At 40.8% G+C, this 21,866-nt stretch overlaps 1 protein-coding gene across 1 annotated transcript; it reads right to left on the minus strand.

Moving 5' to 3' along the window:
- Positions 1–1,004: 1,004 nt before the first annotated feature.
- On the minus strand, positions 1,005–21,626 carry LOC119745863 (ubiquitin carboxyl-terminal hydrolase 48-like). Its single transcript, XM_038222502.1, has 27 exons — positions 21,567–21,626; positions 20,636–20,797; positions 20,094–20,214; positions 19,810–19,869; positions 18,205–18,292; positions 17,456–17,546; positions 17,116–17,173; positions 16,196–16,320; positions 15,809–15,917; positions 15,210–15,343; positions 14,175–14,257; positions 12,944–13,120; positions 12,311–12,409; positions 11,370–11,585; positions 9,887–10,044; positions 9,562–9,725; positions 9,316–9,437; positions 8,556–8,633; positions 7,827–7,951; positions 6,842–6,958; positions 5,936–6,108; positions 5,249–5,379; positions 4,621–4,805; positions 4,279–4,419; positions 3,492–3,669; positions 2,770–2,799; positions 1,005–2,488 (listed from the first exon to the last, which is right to left on the minus strand). Exons 2-27 carry the CDS (start codon positions 20,767–20,769, stop codon positions 2,460–2,462), a joined length of 3,126 nt encoding a protein of 1,041 aa, XP_038078430.1. The 5' UTR covers positions 20,770–20,797; positions 21,567–21,626; the 3' UTR covers positions 1,005–2,459.
- Positions 21,627–21,866: the final 240 nt, after the last annotated feature.

Genomic DNA, 21,866 nt, shown 5'->3' on the forward strand with positions numbered 1-21,866 from the left:
TTACTCGAGTGTACACTGTTAGTTTTACTCATTCTGAGTAATCAAAATACTACGGGCTGTACTCGTATTACTCACTACTCATACTTGTACAAGTATTTATTGTGCATTCTTAGTTTTACTCATGCTGAGTAATCAAATACTACGGGCTGTACTCGTACTCACTACTCATACTTTCAGTCGAGTATTTCTGTACATTCTTAGTTTTACTCATTCTGTGTCTCAAATACTAACGGCTGTACTCGTATTACTCACTACTCTTAAGTCTTGTAGTCAGATTTTTGTGAGCACTCTTAAAGTTACTCATTCTGTGTCTCTGAACTTGTAGTTACACTCAAGTTGTACTCAAGTTCAGTTAATAGTCAACTCCTTAAACTCATCCAAAGATGAGACTACAAACCAAAACTCAAACCTACTCAAACTTGTACTCAAATTACCTTTGAGTGTTTGCGACTGAACTCAGTGACAGTACTCAACAACAAACTGAGGTCATACCTTAACTCATACTTTTTCTGATATTCACATATTTTTCTAGTCATATTCATAGGCTTCAAAAATATGTGAGATACTTTGTGTATTCTTATACAGGGTGTGTCAAAAAAAACGAAACCCAATGGCGGAACTTGTTTTAGTGAAGTTCGGCATGTAGCACTTTCAAAATCTAGGATATATGAAAGCCCAATTCATAAGCTTTATTTTAGTACAAGAATCATTCAAATCACTCTTGTACTTTTCAAGTTATGGAATTTTAAACACAACCACCGTTTTAAAGTTCTGTAGACGGATCACAAATAAGGCGAGTGTTCTTTCAGCAAAACGAAAACAATTCACACACATCCCTATGTGATTTGTTTTCCTTTTGCTGAAAGAACACTTACCTTTTCGTGATCCGTGGACAGAACTTTAAAACGGTGGTTGTGTTTAAAATTCCGTAACTTAAAAAGTACATGAGTGATTTGAATGATTCTTGTACTAAAAGAAAGCTTAGGAATTGGGCTTTCATATCCTTGATTTTGAAAGTGCTACAAGCAGAACTTCACTAAAACAATGCTCCTGACATTTAGGTTTCGTTTTTTCGTTACATACCCTGTACATGTAATATGCATACTTGTTTGCCAAGAACAGACAAATAAAGCCACTCGATTTATCCACGCATAGAGACGTAGTCCATGTGAATATGATATGCGGGCACATCTGCCTGCACTGTAAAGCGAGCAATCTAACTCAAGATAACACACACAGAAAACGTTCAAAGTCCTTTCAACTTTTCCCCTCTAGGGAAACGTTCAGCCGTTGGAGAAAATTCACCAGTTTAAGGCATCCATGCATCATTATGATTTCTTTTAAGACCAATTTTTTTTTTACATGTATACTTTTAGACTATTTTGCTATCCAAAAAATGCACAAACACTAACTAGCAACACACAGGGCATTAAGTCAATATTAGCAAAAAAATCAAATGACAAGAAAATGGCACTTTTTCTGTGGGTTTTTTTTTCGCAAGACTTTTCAAGAAGGGCCTTTTATTTCAGTAATGGAGGCTGTGAAAATATTTCATATTATTATTATGGAAAACCTCTCTGACTTTTATGCACACTTTCAAAAAAAAAGACAACAAATGCCAAAACCAGGCTCTTCCCAGCTTCCCTGTTTTCAGTTACGTTTGTCTTAAAGTTATAAATTGTTGGAATATGCCATATTTTTTAGCAAAAGAGGGCTCTGTAACAATCCAAGTTTATTGACATTAGGAATACATAATATGTTCAATTTTTCAATCTTTCATTTCAAGATTAGAGTAAATGTGCAAAATTGCCTCCAAAATGGGATATGTAAGGTGTTTTTGCAAAATGAGATGGAAGTGGGCACAGGCCGTAGTGGAGAAAAATGCAAAAACTTAATGGGGAATCTTTTTTTTTTTTTTTATCGGATTCACTGATATTTGTATCTATGATATGTCTACTAGGCATATTTTAAAGATATAGCATAAAAATTGTGGAAATAAAGTGTTTTTAAGGAACAACAATCTTTCATATTCATGACTACCAAAAAACAGTCAAAACTTTAAAGGCCTTTTTTTCAGTATTTTACTTTTTTAAAACGTTGATAAATGCGAACTTTAAACAGCCATAACTTGTTTGATTGAAGTGCAACAAACGGTATTGTAAGGAGAATTTTATTCTCTTTCGTAACACCCGAAAATCCTCTGCCCAGTTCCGTCTTATTTTACCAGAACACTTCACAAAATTTCTACTGTTTGTATCCAGACAACTGCATCATTACAGTGCGGTCATTTGCTGAAAAATATAACCAATTGGTACTTAGAATGAGAGTAAAAAATGGATTGGTTCCGAGGGGTGTGGCAAGGGAAGGGGGGAGGGGCCGGGTGAAATGTTTCAAGATTGATGTAATCCCACCTGGATTCTTGTCACGTCATTGATTGTCAACACCGGATAGGCAAACTGTTAGACACCACTCCCGAGCAAGCCAGTACCTTTTCATACAGCAAACAGAATTGGGACGAAATATAAACAGTTAGTTTAGCTATTAAACCAAAGGAACAAAACTTTATGTATTCTTTGATGCCACTTTTGTATGGCGTTAAGAGGTTACAACCAAGCTAGAAAAACAAACAGATAGTATGCAGTTCAATGATAATGCGAAACATAAATGAACTTAGTGTTCAACTCAGGCGTGCACTAGAAAATCACATAACAAAATTAGGACAAGTCAATTATCAAATATTTTAAATAAAGGGAAAAAAGGCAGCATTACCTTTAAATCCAGCTTCTGGTACACTGGATGCTGGAGAAAAAAAATCCACGCACATTTAATTTTAAAGTTGAACAAAGAATTTGATTGGAGTGGGGTTTGTACCAGTGACCTACGGAGCACCATACCATACCGGCGCTCTACCAAGATATTCAACCCTAAATTGGTGGTCCCCACTTCTATTTATAATAATAACAATATAATTTCTCACAAATGACAAATCAACAAACAATCGATTTCCATAATGGAATCTCATCTAAAGAAACGGTTCGGAGATTTCTACAGTCTGTTGGACTCTTGACTGAAGCTTGCCTGGATCAATTCCTGCGATTCACAATGCAGTGCGCCACCAAGAGTTTGCCATGGAGAGTCCATTTTTCAAGTTTACGGTCGACAAAACATGGCCCATTTGAATGAGTGTCAGTAGACAACTTGAGCTAATTTGATATAGATTGGGGCATAGCGTTCTGCCGCCTTACAAAAAACATCATATTGATAAAAAGAAAAGAAACGGGCAAACAGATACTCGAATCATATGCTTATGAAACTACTGACCTGAAAAACGAACAATTTCAAATATCCCGCGCTGCAAATTTGTCGGCCATCTCCCACAATGCACTGGGAAAATTGAACTCTCCGTGGCCAACCCTTGGTGGCGCACTGCATTGTGAATTTTCCTAATTACCACGATGATAATTGTTATTTGTGAATGTTTGAGGTCTGACCTTGGTATATTTCATCCATGGCCAGTGGGTCCTCGCTCTGAGGCATATCGACGGTCAGCGAGATGACGCAGCCCGGCTCGATGCCAAGACTGGACAGAGTGGACTCATTATTGGTCAGCAGCTGACCACTGAGCTGGAGGGTCTGGTCAAACGGGGCCACCGAAAAGGCATGCATCACCTGGTCAAGATATCAGAATTATATCCTTCTAATTTATGACCAGATTTTGTGTCGATTTATCGGTGAACCACAATTTTACGACACACAACATAGGCATTGGAAATAAAGTCAAAAAGGCGCGGATAGGGGACGCACATTTGTCCACTTTTGGAAAATCACAAATTTTACCTCAACTTTTAAATCCCAAGTGCAGAAACTGAGAGAGTCGGACCCACTTTTCCCAAAAACTTTCAGAAACATTCTGCCAACAATGTTCGGCACAATGAACCAACCAAGCAATCTGGTGGCCATTTTCTCAGTAGAAGAAATTAATGTAAAGTGGTCTACCTATGAACACAAGCAACAGAAATTTGCCTCCTTCCAAAAAAATAAGCCTACTGGAAGTGTGGTATTTTACAACTCTTCATCATACTAATTTTCTATCTGTCCAAATATTCCTGATTATTCCTGATCACACTTATTTTTAATGACTGGAATTGTTTGTGACATTTTCCAATTTTACAGCCCAAATAGAGAAGCGGATCGATATTTGAAAACTCCTTACATGTTCTGGGAAATACTTTTTCGATACTATTTGGCAGGGTGGTTGGGAGGAGTCCCTCTACCGACCTTGATTTTCAGTTCCTTCAGCGTGTTGGTGGATGACACGATGACCTCCTTTTCCCCGCGGACTTTGCGGTGTCGTGAACTCCGCCGTATGCTGTCGTCGGTATAGCTGCTGAGTTTCACCTTCTTGTTGCCATTAACTTGCTGAAAGTAAAGAAAACAACAGTAGAACTACAAAACCTCAGACTTACGAAGAGGGAACGACTAGGCACATTTTGAATAAATTTGCAGTTCAACATAGAGAACTGACTAAATAGGGATTCGTACCCCTGATCTCCAAATACTGCAAATACTGTCAGAGTCTGAAACCGAAGCTGAAGGCACATCCTTAGATCTTCCACTAACCTGGAAGAAATCGGGGTCTTTGGATGCGCCCTCGCTTGTTCCCTTTCTGTCATCTTCATCCTGGGACTGAACGAGGGAGCCCAGTTCGTTGACAATCTTGCGGATATAGATGCGGGCCCCGCTGTACTCCTGCCGCTCTCGCTTAGCCTGGGATTGTCTTGCTGTGATGCACTCCAGGCACGACTCTGCGCATTAAGAAAGATCCAGGCTAGCGTATTATACTTAATTAATTAATTATAGATACAATACACATATGAATATTCAAATGAATAAATGAATATGCAAGTGTGCAGTAAAGTTCAGCCCCTTCAGAAAACTTTTCTAAAAACCTTAAACTTCATGCCCACTTTTGCTGAAAATGTCTTTCTGAAATTTTTTAAACATCTCGCTATTAACCGTTTCCAAAATTTCTTGTAATTTTTATTCAAATTTCTACAGCATCCAAAATTAAGATGCTAGATGACTTTTGAATCCCTAATTTGTTTTCATGTGAACAGATGGAAGTTGAAATTTCTGTGGTCAAACAGGTCCAAAAAGGCAACTTGATTTTAAAAATAAAACTTTGACCAACATAACAAACGGAACATGATTTTGTTTTAAAAATTCCATTTTCTCACTTCTGACTGACCTGGTTCGCATCTTAGAGTTGGCACTCTGCCATTTTCAGCCAACTCCTGATCAAGAAACATCCGTATGGTGACATCAATGGTGAAATTCTTGGTTAGGAAATCCCACTCGTGGGGCCAGACTAGGGAATACCTATGTTTTGTCAAAGAGTCAGAATAAACCATTAGACCCAAGTATTGCCCCAAACCACCATGCCTGTAATTCCCTGTACCGCCCCAAAACTGCCCTGCCTATAATTCACTGTACCGCCCAAAACTACCCTGCCTGTTACTCTCTCTACTGCCGCAAACCACCCTGCCTGTTACTCCCTGTACCGCCCAAAACTGCCCTGCCGGTTACTCCCTCCCTGCAACACCCCTAAACTGCCCCGCCCGTTACTCCCTGTACTGCCCCAAACCTCCCTGCGTGTTACTCCCTGTACCGCCCCAAACCACCCTGTACCGCCCCAAACCACCCTGCCTTTACTCCCTGTACCGCCCCAAACCACCCTGCCTGTTACTCCCTGTATCGTCCCAAAACTGCCCAGCACTGTAGGGTGCTATGGATACCTCAGTGAATAAACATAATGTTATATAATGTAGTAATAGTGCAAATAGGTTAATATATAGAATTGTTGTTGATTAATATTTATTGAATGGTGCAATTTTCATAACCAGCTGTTTTACGGCAGTGCTAAGGTGATACTTACATGTTCACTGTTATTTCGTCTACAGTGCCGGGCTCAAAAAGGAAGCGGTCATGATGACACAAGAGAAACGCATTGTTAACGTCGCCCAGTGGAAGGTTCTTCAACGGCTGACGGACGAACTCTCGCCACCGCTCCAGAAATGGTCGATTGACTACAAATGCCTCTATCACTTCCTAAAAAAAATAATAATATCAATGATTTGAAAGACAAAAGGTTATTATATTTACTTTATTTAATTTATTTCTTACATTTCTTGACCCAAAGTATGCCAAAACTGGTTTCCCTTGGGGTCCTGCATGCATTACAAATGATTAAATAATGTTAAGCAAAGCAAAACTTGTATACAGGAAAAGTGTGCTGCTGAAACAGACAAACAGTAATACTGACAGATACAAGTACTTCAGAAATATTACACAAAGCTATACACAAGTTCATTTTAAACATTCATGTACGAGGCATGAACTGCTGCTTACGGGATGGGCGAACACCCCGCAAAAACCCTTTTGAGAAAAAACATGGGGAAATTCCCGATCCGGCTCCAAATTACCGAGGCAACCAAATTTATAACTAGGTAGATCAGTGCATTTTGAACTAGTGTGTTATTGTCAGAAATATCACTAACTGATGGTTTCATGTAGATCTGATTGGAATGTACCTAAGGAATCTATAGTTCTTAGTTGTTCGTGCAAATTATTCCATATATTCACACCACTCATGGCAAACCTGTGGCATAACATTCCTTTTTTTATAATTCTCACAAAAGCGAAAGCAGTGAAGGTACTAAGCCTGTGTCGAATCACTTAATGGCTAACGGAGGCTGTAACACATGGGTCTATGACAAGTGGCTTAGCCGCTTCCATAGACACGTGTGTTGTTGGTAGCCGTAGCCACGTATAGACAGCTTACCTTCTTGTCCCAGCTGGGCCTGTTTCTGTCGTTGAAGAGCTGTGGCAGTGCTGCTTTCTGGTCTGCTGCCATCATGACTCGCAGCATGCTGTCCTGCTGCTGCTCCTCGTCCCTAACCTATGGATGAGAAAACATTGGCAGGGCTCACGTGATTGACATGTTGTGTACTTGTTTTCCTTTCATTAACCTTCTTGCAGCTAGGAAATGCTTTACAACCGAAAGCATTGATTTTTTTACTCTGCTAAAGAAAGAACCTTCAAAAAGCTATTAAAATGCACTTTGACAAAGGCATACCTATGTTATTGTTCATCCCCTGTAACTGAATTATAACTGTATTTCTGATTGAATTTTGAGGACTTGTGAGGACTTGTTAACAGCCTTGAGGACTTGTGAGGACTGTGATTGATGTGATTACAACACACATTTGATTTAAGTTACAGTGGACTTGTGAGGACTAATGAAGACCCGTAAGGACTTGTGATGGATTTATGAGGACATGTGAAGACTTGTTAGGACCTGTGTGGATTAGTGAGGAATTCTGACAACTTATGAGGACATGTGAGGACATGTGAGGACTTGTGTAGAATTTTAACAAATTATGAGGACCTGAGGACCTGTGAGGACATGTGAGGACTTGTGAGGAATTTTGACAAAACATGAGGACCTATGAGGACATGTGAGGACTGTGAGGACTTGTGAGGAATTTTGACAAAACATGAGGACCTATGAGGACATGTGTGAGGACTGTGAGGACTTGTGAGGAACTTTGAGAAATTATGAGGACCTGTGAAGACATGTGAGGACTTGTGAGGAATTCTGAGAACCACGAAGACCTGTGAGGACCAGTGATGACCTTGTACGGACTTGTGAGGACTTGTGAGAACTCATGAGGTCCTGTGAGGACTTGTGAGAATTCATGAGGTCCTGTGAGGACTTGTGGGGACCTGTGAGGACGTGTGATTGACTTGACAACAACACCACTGACCTGACATGCCCGGCAAACTTCCTGGTCCTGATTAAACTCTGGCGTGTCTGGAAAGTACGTCTTGAGTCTCTCCCAAACAGCGACGGGAACCAACTTTCTCAGACTCTCCTCCGTACTCAAACTGCCTACAAAAACAAAAATTAAAATTTATGTAGCCCTCTTTTGTCCGATTATTAACGGAAAAGTGACGTATTTCACCTTCTACTGTATGAATGTCAGCTAAAGGAAAAAAATTTGACCACCTTAAACCACCTTTACAACATTCCTAGCAAAGTAGTTTCCCCGTTTTTCTGTTGAGAGTTTGGATCTCTGGTGTCACCTTACAGCTAATGAAGCATTTTGCAGCTTCGACAATGTACAGGAGAACTAGAGGTGCGGGATGGGTTGCAGTCGGTGTGTCTGGGATACAGGCAAGGCATTATCAATGGATGCTTCCTGCCTGCCGATCAAACACTGTGGGTCGACCAATTAGATCGAGACCTATGGTCAGGTGACCACAGTTGATTGGTCAAACTCAGTCAGTCACATGCAATGTGGGAAATCTACACAAACCAAAGATGGGTGGGCCTTATGGCAAAATCCAGAACGGTGCAATGATTCTGATCAGTTCCCCTCAAAGGAAGGTACATGTACAATGTCCCACATGTAAACATTGTTGATAGACCCAAGTGTCTGTTCACAACCTCGACCCCAAAAATACAAACATCTATCTCATTAATCTTAACTTACTGTGAGGGCAAAGTAGTTCCCCATTGAAGGTGCCTTGCATGGACTCCTCATCAGGTTCTTCCGACGTAGTATCTTGCCCTGTAGATAAAGTAATAGGAAAACACCTTGCAATCAATTAAGAACCCAAGCCTGCAAGGGTTGGCTGGCCCTGCCACGTCCCTCATAAACCATCTTGTCAAATGTTCTTTCTAACAAGCTCATTGATAATTTCGTGGGCAGCCAACATAGGGCTGGATAGCTCAGTTGGTACATAGCTGGAACAGTATTTCGTATGTTGCAGGTTCATGTCTCGCCCCAGTCAGTTTCACTGTCAAATTGCTTTACAAGCTCCAAGGAAAGCAATGGCAAACTCAACCGATATTTATCTCAAACCCACACAGATTCCTCCTAATCCTCCAATTAAAAAAAAAAAAAAAAATTTCCTCAGGATTTTGCCATATTTACATTGAGGATTTCTCCTTAACAAGTGGAATTAGTTTAAAAAACAAAGCTGTCCAAGGGCCCGAGAGAAAAAAAAAGGGAAATCGTTTGATGAACAATTGTTCATCTCCCTAATGCAAAGTACAGAAGAGCGTCAGCCAGTATAACTTGAAATGGGGCTACATACCCTTTGAAAGTCAAGAACAAAGACTATGCCCTTAGCATCCTTTACAGTTGTCGACTTAAAGAAAATTGAGGAAACTTTCATTCAAAGAATATCTTGGTAGTTATGCTTAAAATAAATGTTACTCTGATTCAACAAGAAATTGCAGCAAATGACCTTGAATTTCTTCAGAATTTGACGGTTCTTGTAGCTTTGTCGTCTCGGATGGTTGCTCTTTGTCTAGGACCATTCTTCTCCAGTTTCTCAGAGACGCTTTGCCGACCCAGTAGCCGGGCAATCTTAACAGCAAAAGAGAACCAAAAAAAGTTTTAAGAGTTTAGCAAACCTGGACCAAAGCTCAGCTCAGGGAGTGCTAGGATCTCTTGATGAGAATCAATTCATTTGATGTAAGCAGAACCTTACCCAGGTTCAAGTTTGTTTTTGGTTGCCGCGGTAACAAACTTGCAGTCCTCGTTTAGGTTTGTCTTGAGCCGCATCATGTGACATCGCTCTCGCGCACACTTTAGACACAGACTACTTGACGTCAGCCTTGGACCGCCATCATACTTCGAGATAAGGATTCCCGCCTGATTCAAAGGAACAAAAAATAATTAAACACAACACAGAACCATTAATTTTTGTTTATGTGCGAAAAAGTTAATTTGACGAGGAATTTGTAAATAGAGGTAGAGCGTTAGAAAAGTATGATTGTTTTCAAAATTTTGCAGCATCTGTTTCGAAGACTTACTGCTTCTTGGCTGACTCGCTTGACCTGTTGAATCTTGTCTGGGTCTAGGTTGCCATGGCAACAAAGCAAGTCGCTGTTATCGATCGGCTTGCAGGCACTACTGTCGACATTCAGCCATTGCTTCAGCCAATCAGATCGCAGCCACTCATAACTGCCTCCTGGGAGAGAAGGGATGGAAAGACCAATCAGGTTACTGGACATCAAATGCTTATCTCTCCTGGCCCTCATGCTAGACCTACTCTTCTTTAAGCTTGACAAATCCCGATAGCAATACCATCCCCAAATCCATCTGCAGTCCCCCTTCATCCACCACCTGTTGCCCCATAACAATCTCCCACCACTCGTCATCCCCTGAACGGAAACCCACCATCCCCCTTGAGCACGAAAATCTACCAACACATCTCAACTACTTTGGGAGGAGCATCAGGTTACGTCTCGCAATCTCATCTGCCTAACTTCCGCACTCCTATTACGCAGATCAGAGCATTACGACTCACTTGACCAACACCTCCGTCCGCAACCTCCTTTCCCTCCACTCACCATTGCTTTAAGTCTCACCTAGTTGAAGACTTGCTACCAATCGTCGAAGTCTCACAATCTTAGCATGTGGGGCTCTCCAGCCAGCAAAACTCTGATCTCTCAACCTGCTCAAAGTTCCATCCTTTATCACGCGATCACCCACCCATCGCCCCCTTTTACCCTCTCAGCCCCCAACGCACTTGATGAGGGAGTTAGCATCAATTACAGTCTCATTTTCTCTAAATGTCTCGCTTGCCCACAAATGATGCTTCCACCTCTCAAACGGTTCCACGCTTGTTGCCATTCCTTATCCCAAAAAGCATCACCCACTAACACTTTCACCCTTCAAGCCCCCTACTCCACTGGTTCAGGAGGCAGCATCAGATACAATCTCGTAACCTCAGCATGTCTCACTTTTGCCTTAGCAGAGCACTAAACTGTCAAGCTCCTCTGAGCCTTCCATCCACCATCCCCCAAATCCCCACACCGCCCCCAAAACCACCACCCAACGGCCCCCTACTCACCAGGTTTAGGCGGCAGCATCAGATACAATCTTGTGATCTCAGCATGTCTTACTTTCCCCCTAGCAGAGCACTAAACTGTCAAGCTCCTCTGAGCCTTCCATCCTCCATCCTCAAAATCCCCGCATTTTTCCCCAAACCCACCATCCAACGAACCCCTACTCACAAGGTTTAGGCGGCAGCATCAGATACAGTCTTGTGATCTCAGCATGTCTTACTTTCCCCTAGCAGCGCACTGAACAGTCAAGCTCCTCTGAGCCTTCCATCATCAAAATTCCCACATCGTCCCCAAACCCACCACCCAACCTCCTCCTACTCACCAGGATAAGGCGGCAGCATCAGATCGTCTTGTGATTTCAGTGTGTTTTAACTCCCGCTGGCTATGCTCCTATCCCTCATGCTCACCATCCCCCTAACCCACCACCCAACGACCCCCTACTCACCAGGTTTAGGCGGCAGCATCAGATACAGTCTTGTGATCTCAGCGTGTCTTTCCTTCCCGCTGGCGATGCTCCTATCCCTCATTCCGACCATCTCCTGGACCCACTCTTCAAACTGCTTCCTGTCGTCTCTCACCAGGTCTTGGAGATATCTGGGCAACGAGTCCTCCGACAAGGCTGCTCTCTGCTGCTCACAGTTGGGAATATTAACTTGTGCTTCTAAGATAAGAAAACATTCAACTCATCACTGTTCTTCTCTGTATTGTTCCTTTTCTAAAAAATTCAATATCAAATGTTTACCTGGTTCCTGACTGCTATAATAAAGGTCAGTCACTGCAAAAATGTTGAAAAGGCATGAATCTGGAACTGAGAAACATTTCCAATTTTGTTAGGAAATACCAAGAAAAATTTCTTGACTCTCCACATACTTTGTACACAACCGCTGAAGTGGCGTCTGGATACTACATTCTTTCCCCCAGATTTTCCAGGTTTTTTTCATGACTGTGGGTACCCTGCCAACAATAAACACTGTGTTTGGACCAGTGATTAGTCAGGTGCCCTACACTCGCATGCTTTGTCACACACAGCATCCACTTTTAAACGTATGTACAGATTCAACAAGTGTTGAATCTGTCAGGGAGTCAGGTTGGCGTAGCGGTACTTTCCTCGCCTTCCACCGCTGTGACCCGGGTTCGAATCCTGCCTGGGCCTATATGTGGATTGGGTTTTCAGTCCCTACCTGATTCCGTGGGTTTTCCTCAGAAAATTCTTCTGGGCTTTTCCTCCCACCACTAAAACTGTAATTTCTTCTCATTGTCTCCTCTCTTCAGGTTTCTTCAGGCTTGTGAGCTACAGTGCCTAGGGCGCTTTTGAGGAATCCTTGGTTTCATTACCAGAAATGACTAATAATTATAATAATAACAACTCCCCATTGTAGTACTGACCTTGCTGTGTTCTCCTCTTATACACCAACATGTAAGCGTTCTTGGAAGCATGGTAACCCTTAACGTGCTTGGGACGTTTCCCCTGCTTTGGACCACCACCTGTAAAACAGCATGGATAAAAATTACATCGATTAACAAATTCCATGTTTTTTTCTCTGAATAATTTTCAACTTTATTCCAACCCCCAAAAATTCCCTATTTTATTTTTCGGTAGTTTGCAACTTTAAAAAAAAAAAGGGTTTTAATTAATTTTTGGTCACAAAACAAGCTGCCTTTTTAATATGAGCAGACTCATTCCTGGTCCGTGCATAATTGATACTGATTGTGGGGCGGGAACCAGTCTACCCTGCGAGAACAGGATAATTGCAGGACCACAAGTAATTCAAAATTTTTAAAGTAACAATTTGTAATAACTTTAAAAATTTGTGTATAACTTTTGTATTGCTAGAAAAAAAGCAACTTCGACAAGTAATCAATTTTTCAGGAGGAAACACGAAAAGAACACAGGGATTGCATCTTTAAGAAAAGTCCTAGCTGTTCTTTGCAACTGCTAATCAAAAAATGAGGTAATAAGACTAAAAATCAAGATTATTTTTTGTTTAGACTCTTTTGATTACAGAGAGGTATCTCTACCTTGGAGGTCGTCCTCTGAGCCCAGTTTGAGGTTCCTCCCCTCGATCCGTTCCACCTCCTCATCGTTGAACTTATGCCACGCCTCCTCCTGCCGGACATGGGCCACGTAGTGCCCGGAGTACGCGGTGGGCCCACGGTGGATCAGGACAGCAGTCATGTCGTAAACAGTCTCTACATCTGTGGGCAGGGTTAGGCCTTGTCAGAATTACTCGACTACGGCTAGGAATTGAACACAAGCCTATGGAAGCTGCTGTAGCCACTTCCCATAGCCAAGTAATTTGGACGCGGCATTAGCTCCGAGCCAAGTTTAACACTTCAATCAGCTAAACACTTCATTCACTTTTTTTTATTCAAACCATCCGTAAAAACTACCGGTCCGTAAATACATTCATTGAAGTTACGAACTAAGTATATTCAGGCAGTGTTGTAGCCAAGATACTTGTGATGGATCACAAGACACCACAAGACATCACAAGACAATCACAAGACATCACAAGTCATCACAAGACATCACAAGACATCACAAGTCATCACAAGTCATCACAAGTCATCACAAGACATCACAAGTCATCACAAGACATCACAAGCCATCACAAGTGAATCACAAGTCATCACAAGACATCACAAGTCATCACAAGACATCACAAGACAGTTACAAGTCGTCGAGCACAAGCTATTCAAATGGACTGTGACGAAGGCATTCCTTTGTTACTATTCATCCCTTGTTAGTTGTGACTGGACTCATGAATCGACTTGTTACCGGACTTGTGATGTACTTCTGATCGAACACTATTACCTTGATTACAATACAGTCTTGAGGAATTGTCTGCTCAAAACATGAGATGTTCTTTTGGCAAGCACGGGTAATCCCTTTTTCCAAATTGAACACGTTTCTAAATGGAACAGCTATTTTTAAGTAAGCTTGTACCCACGTACACTAGCATTCCAGTGTAGGAACATATAATATTCCCATAGTTTTCCAAAGTTGGTAACATTCCTTAACTAAGTGGTGCCAGCTTAAACATTTTGAGGTGCTCCACAATTAGTTGGTGCACTTTAGCTGGACAAACTACTGCCAAACACTGCGTCCCATTCTCATGCAAGATTTTGCTTTGGCCCAAACTTCTGCACCTATCCATATTAAATTAAATATCTAGTCAGGTGAAATAGCGCCCTCAACGCTACTGCACACGGCAAATAGAAAGGTATCACATAACCATCGTGGAAGTACCATTCATTGGAAGATACTGCGTCATGTCCAGAACTTCCGGAAATTGGATGAAGGAGTTCAACTTCTTCTTGGTCCCAGATTGCCTGTTGATTAAAAAAATGAGTTGATGAAATTATCCAATGGATGGGAAACCTCATTGCATATTTGTGTCTTGTACAACTAACTGCTGGTTAACAAATGTAACTTAAAGAGGTTGTGGAATGTTCGAAGACATTTCCGTCATTTTTCGGGTATATGTAGCCTAAGGTGTGATGAAATAAAAATGACTATTGTTTCTGTCATAAAATGAGTACAAAAGGTACTTTTGAGAGCTGTTTTTCAAGTCCTGTCATGCCTGTTTCGACCCGAACGTGCAATTTGTGTAAAAGTCGTAGTTGCGGGCAGCAAACAAAACACAGTAAATCGTGAAGTAATAAACAGGACTCCCGATGCAGAGTAGCATAAACGAGTCCTGTTTATTACGTCACGATTTACTGTGTTTTGTTTGCTGCCCACAACGACGACTTTTACACAAATTGCACGTTCGGGTCGAAACAGGACCTGAAAAATAGCTCTCAAAAGTAACCTTTGTACTCATTTCATGGCAGAAACAATAGTCGTTTTTATTTCATCACACCTTAGGCTACATATACCCAAAAAATGACGGAAATGTCTTCGAGCATTCCACAACCTCTTTAATAAAACTTGAATCCTGCAGGCTCTTTTTTATTTCAAATTTACATTACCTCAAACAAAAACTAACTGTTATGAATAAAAGGGATTTGAAAATGCGGTTAATACAAAAAAAAGTAAAGGCAAAAAGGTGGAAAAGAGCATCCCTTATTTCAAACAAGGTCCGAATTTGCAATGGCAGCTAGGCGGTATGTCAGCCCCTTCTATCTAATGAAAAATCCTGGGTGCACCATTGTCTTTTCTCCCCCCCCCCCTCCAAGTTGGTTCCAGATCCCTAGGTGTGCAGCATTTCTGTACTGCAATCAACATCAACATTTCTGTGTCGTGAATCGCTCGCATTACAAAACTCAAGTCTTAGCCTACCTATCAAATACGAATCGCAGAAGCTGGATGTTCAAGACTGGCGGGAGTTGAAGCAGTTGGATACGCCTCGTCGCATTCTGCTTGGACCCACAAGTGTCGCAGAAATACTGGTTGGCGCCCTCTAGATGCTCATCCTGAGCAGCAGCGGAGACACAAGTATTAAAAATTCACGGAAAACGCAAAGGTAGGGAGACAATATGAAAGCTCAAATGAATTGTCACAGCTAATTTCTCAATCGTCTGATGTTGGCTCATTTTGTGGTACGGAGAACTTAAAATTAATTATTGCTATGATTATTATCAATCATTTCTGGTAATGAAACCAAGATTCCTCAAAAGCGCCCTAGGCACTGTAGCTCGCAAGCCTGAAGAAACCTGTAGAGAGAAGACAATTAGAAGAAGTTACTGTTTTAGAGGTGGGAGGAAAACCCCAGAAGAATATTCTGGGGAAAACCCACGGAATCAGGCAGGGACTGAAAACCCAATCCACATGTTGGCCCGGGCAGGATTCGAACCCGGGTCACAGAGGTGGAAGGCGAGGAAAGTACCGCTACGCCAACCTGACTCCCCTAGATGATGAATAAAGTGATTGTTAATTACCTGCAAGAACTCCCCTAGGCTTTCACTGAGCTCCCTGTGTCCCTTGATGTTAAGGTCAAGCTCGTAGAATTTGGATGGCCGCTCGGAACTGTGGCCACAATTATTGCACCTTAATAATAAAAAATAAAATAAAATAAAAAATAAAAAGAAGGGAGGTATTTTCATTCATCTCATTCAACCAATCACGGACAGGGTATAACCTGCTGACCTGTTCTGTGATTGGTTGAACTCAACAACTGACCTCATTAATGCAGATATGCAAAAGAACTCTTGCCAACTAGGTAAATGACTAATATACAGAGAATTTGATGAGAGAATGCTCCAATTTAAGGGCATATTGTTGAGGTTTCCGGCTAAGTTTGTCCAGGCGATAACGCAAAATTTTACCTGGTCACGTATGCGTACTGGCCGCAGAATTGATGTTGGATGATGTTCCGCACGTCAGGGTTTGTTTGTTGTGACAGTGTCTCCTCCAATAATGATATGAAAAGTTTACTGAACTCTTGGGCATCCTACAGTTTATAAGAATAAAAAAAAATTGAATCAGAGGAAAGAATTTCAAAAATGTCTTAATTAGATTTTCTGTGGTGCGCTTTGTTAAACTTGTATAAGAATCACATTCAAGTAATTAAAGGGAATATACATCATTGGCTTTTGCTGTAGTTTTCAGAAATCAACTATTTCAGGGGTTAGTATAATAGATCAAATATTGTTACACTGACATGTTTGAAGTTTTGTGTTCGAAAATGCTGGAAAAACCAATAAAAGCAAAACTGTTCAAGTAGTCCGGTTCCCTGACTCCACTAAATATAAAATGGATCAATTTACAGATGCCGGAAAATTGTAAGGGTAAGGGTACCAGTCTAGCTGGCCTGCACCTGTTCACGAACATGTAACCAATAGCAAACAAAATTTGGACGGAATTTATGGTTAATTTGGAGCAGTAGTTAAAAAATAGTTAGGTTTTTCCAACAGTGGTCGGCCGACCACCGCTGGAAATTTTTACAAAAATAACATTTTCTTGAAAATGACTTCACACCAGGTGCCATAACTTTACAGGATGCTTTAGACTGTCATTTACCAACATCCTATTAAGGTATTTCGTAAAAACTGGGTAGTTTTATTTTTCGATGTTTGCAAATGTTGTATATTCCCTTTAAGTGTGCAACTGAATATCTTTTCCAGAGCTATGACAGTTACAACTACATGGGCACATGCCGTAATTCGACAAACGCCGTTGATCTGGAAACCCATTTTTGAAACAGCTTCAAAATACTTTTAAGAAATCGGTCTTCATATGTACGGACCTGCTGTAGTGCAGCATCTAGACCCAGACAATTGACGAGGCCCGAGGGGTCGATATATCTGCACAGGAAAAAAAAAATAAATCAACTGATTTACTTGAATTTACATATAAATTACCTGATGAGTATTTTTATAATTAGAGCATGTGCAACAAAATTGCATCAAGAAAAATGGTAGCCTATAACTGAATGCATATTAAGGCGATCGGTCAAGTATTTCGAAACGTGTAAAATTCAGGTGTAGAGACATCGCAACACATATACAAACAATACATGTAACTTTGAGAGCTTTGTGTTTGTCATTGCTGAGGTCAAAGGTCAGAGGTCACTCATCATGCATCACCTTCTGTTGCTGAACTGGAGCAAGGCAAACAGCAGCTGCAGATGGCCACAGATGCATGTTGGCGTGAAGCTGCCTTCCTTAGCTGTGCTGCCTACCGAAATGATCAAACAAATCAAATCAATACACTGCTTTGATGAGTCAATTAAACCATACATGGGCTTGGGCGGTTTGGGGCGGTGCAAGTAGGAACGGGCAGGGGGCTCTGGGGCGGTACAGGGACAGATAGGTTTAGGAGCAGTGTGGAACACGTGGGAAAGGTCTTGACTACAATATGGCCAGCAATGACTAAGAAAAAAATAACAAATTGAAGAAAACACAAAATTTGCTTTTATATAAGAACAGTTGGTTTTGGAGTTCTGAGGGCTAACGATTGAGATACTCGTCAAGTCTCGACCTGAATCTTGCTTCCTTTTACCTTCAATTTTTCACAATTAAAACAAAAAATTTGACAAATATGTCCAATCACTTTGAATCTGTCATTTTATCTGTTCTTTGAACTTTTTCCAAGTAAGTGTCCCACACTTGGAGTGGCTCTTTGCTTTGTGTTTGGGCGTAATCCATTAAAAAATATAAAAATAAAACAAAACCAAAATTTAACTCTACCGTCAAAATATCCAAATGTTGCATACAAAGTTTGTCAAGAAGGGGTGGGGTTTTGGGGTTGAAAGGGGGGGGGGGATCATTTCCATATTGACTCTGGTTACTACTTCTAGACGGGCTTTTGGGCACCTGCCAAAGACTCAGCTCACCTGATTGGCTGTTCTGATCCAGCGCTTGCAATCGCAATGGCCGCCATTTATATATTGCTGCACGGAAACTGTGGTTATGAAACCAGACCTGTGAAAAATGAAAATGGTAGACAAAAGCACATTGCTTGAAACTGTTTCTGTAGTGGCTGCTACAATGTAGAAAATCTACTGAACCACAAAAGATGCCACATTTGGCATACAAAACAGTGCACACTTGTTGCTGATTGTGGCAGTTTTCAAATTTTACAATGAAAGAAATGGTTGGTTTTGTGGTTTTATGTAATGTCATTGTGCAAAAATGACAGTGGAAGCTGACTTTCTATACTTTTTAGTGTGGATAACAAACTTGAATATGAATTTAAATAAGGGAATAAATGTGTGCTCCGGAGGTTTTTATCACTCGTTTAATACCGCTTAGAGTCTGGGTGCTGATAATTACCCGAGCCGGAGGCGAGGGTAATTATCAGCACCCAGACTCTAAGCGGTATTAAACAGAGTGATAAATACCGACCGAGCACATATTTATTCCCATTCATAAATACCTTATCCGTAATAAAATATCAAATAATTCGTTCCAAAAATCCTGATTTTGTTCAACAAGTTCACTTCATGCTTTTTGAAACATCCCTCTAGCAAAATAATGGAGTGTTCAGCTGGCGAGTAAGATGTAAACAACCCTTTTATGGAGATTGACGCGCGGGTAACATGTTCTGCGCAATGTCACGCAGAACGCACCTGGGGCGTTGCGTTTTGAACTATAAAATTCTGACTCGCTTGTAGTGTTGCGCATGCCTACGTGATGATTGTGAACGTTCAACCAACGAAACGGTAAGAGGCACTGGATTTTTAGGAGTCCACGTTTTATTGTGACACTGGAAAAGTGTTTAAGACCAGCTAGCCATGTCTTTATCATCCGTTTAAGACCGGCCACGTGACGGGCTCTCGTCCAATAGGAATAGCTAAACTGTCTGAGATATTTATGAATGAGTTTTAAAGGGAAAATACAACATTTGCAAACATCAAAAAATAAAACTACCAAATCATTTTGAAATACCTTGCTGGACTGTTGGTGAATGACAGTGTAAAGCATCCTGTAAAATCATGGCACCTGGTATACTGTCATTTTCAAGAAAAGTGGTATTTTTGTATCAATTTCCAACGCTGATCGGCCGATCAGCGTTGGAAAAAACTGGCTTTTTTCAAATACTGGCCCCAGTTGACCATCGCACTTGTTTGCAATCGATTACACACCTATGAATGGGTACAAGCCAGCTAGACTGGTTCCCTGACCTTACAATTCCCCAATATATGTAAACTGCTCTGTTTCTTCTTAAATGGAGTCAGGGAACCAGACTACAGGAAAATGATTGTTTTTCTTGGTTTTTATAGCATTTTCGAACCCAAAACCTCAAAAAAGTCAGTGTAACTATATTTGCTATATATTTCCAACCCCCCAATTCCATCCATTTCTGAAAAGTACAGCAAAAGCAAATGATGTATATTCCCTTTAAGAAGATCAATTTACAACAAAGTTCAATTCAAGAATAAAGAATACAAAATTGCAAACCTATGAGATGTTTAGTAATTTCAAAGCCTTGAACTTACTTGCAGGAATGTGTTGACGTAACAAGTGGCTCCAAGATTTTTCAGTCCCACGTACGAGTCCTGGTCAGGCCAAAAGTAATCGAGCATGAAATTTATAAATACAATTCGATGAGTATTTTATTTTACAATAGAAGTTCTTCAAGCAGAAGAAAAGGAAAAAGCTTGGGGGAGGAGGGGAAATGTCTCCCCAGCTCTGCCATGGAGTTGATTTAACCCCAGGTTCATTTTACCCCAGGTAGTGCTAAGTGATAGTGTGAAAGGCCCAATAAAATCTTATCAAGCACCTGGGCCCGTCTCTCCAGTTCGGGATCCTCCACTTCATGCCATCGGTCCTCCTTGATGTCGCATAGCCATTCCTTCTCTCCCAAACCAACCAGGCAGTTAGGGTTGCCTTTGCAGTTCCGCCTGAGTTGTGGAAAGAAAGACAGTGATTTAAGACTGGAGGGAAAATATGCCTGAATTTGAAATTGAATGCTATGAAGTCGGGATAAAGCATGCAAGTCTCGCCAGTCAACGTTCACTTTTTGTTGAACGTACCACTTACTGAAGGGTCTAGTCACAGACTCCAGTGTTCGAATTTATCCAATGGTTATCTGCATGGTCGATGGAACGGAAGTTGAGTTCAACAGTTTTATTTTTTATTATACATGTAGTCATCAATTCACAATATTTCAATATGTTGTAACTTCTAACTTGTAAGGCTTTCGTTTCTTTCAAAAAACCCATTTATTGGCCTTGATTCAATGCAAATAATAATAGGATGTTACACATGTTGTAGAATCCTGTACATTTTTTTTGCTAATGCCAAATGTTGCAATGGGTTTACCTGCAAATGTTGCGCTGACATGCCGGCATTCCGACGCGGTACGCTAGCTGAACATGTTCACTCGTCACATTGTCCGGGCTGGTGGTTTCCGTCCACTGCCAGCTTGCCTTGTCAAGCTGAACTTTGGTGGGCATGTTTAAAGCATAAACTGCAAAGCAAAATCTAAACAATAAAATAAACTAATATTACAATGGTTCCAAAATGGACTGTCCTTGCATTGTTTTAAATACGCTGTGGCTATCCTTACGGTAGCCCCATAAATATGGCCAATTTAATGGTCTACCTCCGTAAATAAAGTCCACACTTCCACCATGTACACAAAACATGTAGAACTTAGTCAAATTTTGATTTTCACATTTTAGGCTTAGTTTGTACTAGTTTATTTTTTAGGAAGTAGCTTGAGTAACTTCAGCTCTAATGCCTATCGCATTAGCATGCTCACCCTCTTTATAGGCTAATCAGAAAGTGCTCCCTTTTTCAGATGTCTATTTTTCGTGAAATTTCCAGATCCGTTTGCACATGTTTAAGTTTGCATATCAAAATTTCAACATGAAATTTCACGAAAATTAGACATCTGAAAAAGGCAGCACTTTCTGGTATGTTTACTTGTGTGCATTTTATCTGCTTTATTTTCTTTATTGAATCTCACGCGCACAGAAGTGGCTTAATTCAAAATGTGAAAAAGTCTGACTAATTCGACTGCATTTGTGATACGTCAACTGTACGTGCACTGCACAAGAAATGAAGAATCATATTCATAAGATCATAGACATGACGATGAACATGATGCACAAATGATGAATACAGCAGGCCTGATTAAACAAGTAATTTTGTAAAACGGAGTCACCTATTTATTCTTTGATTCTAAAGCTTAAGGTATTGTCAATATGTAAATATTTATCTTTCTTTTTGAAGAAATCAGAAGAGTTACCGTGATCAACTTGGTCGTACGTACGTCGTGCGCGTAAATAACGTAAATAATAAGGTGAACTGACTAACATGTTTTACAGGTTAGAACATCATTACAGGGAGTCTGGGTGCCAGATCTTCGTTCCCGCTCCCTAGCACGCCCTCTTGCGAATTGGTGAGATATTTTGCTGAATCAGAACTAGCGGGAAAAACAATTGACAAGAGTAGACTACTGGGGTAGCCTATTTGACTTAAAAAAACCCCGAATCATACGTCAGTATCGATGATATAAATTGTTGACTGTGATTGCCTGTACCAACAT

This window comes from Patiria miniata, unplaced genomic scaffold, assembly GCF_015706575.1.
Source record: "Patiria miniata isolate m_02_andy unplaced genomic scaffold, ASM1570657v1 HiC_scaffold_7, whole genome shotgun sequence".
NCBI classification, from domain to species: Eukaryota; Metazoa; Echinodermata; class Asteroidea; order Valvatida; family Asterinidae; genus Patiria; species Patiria miniata.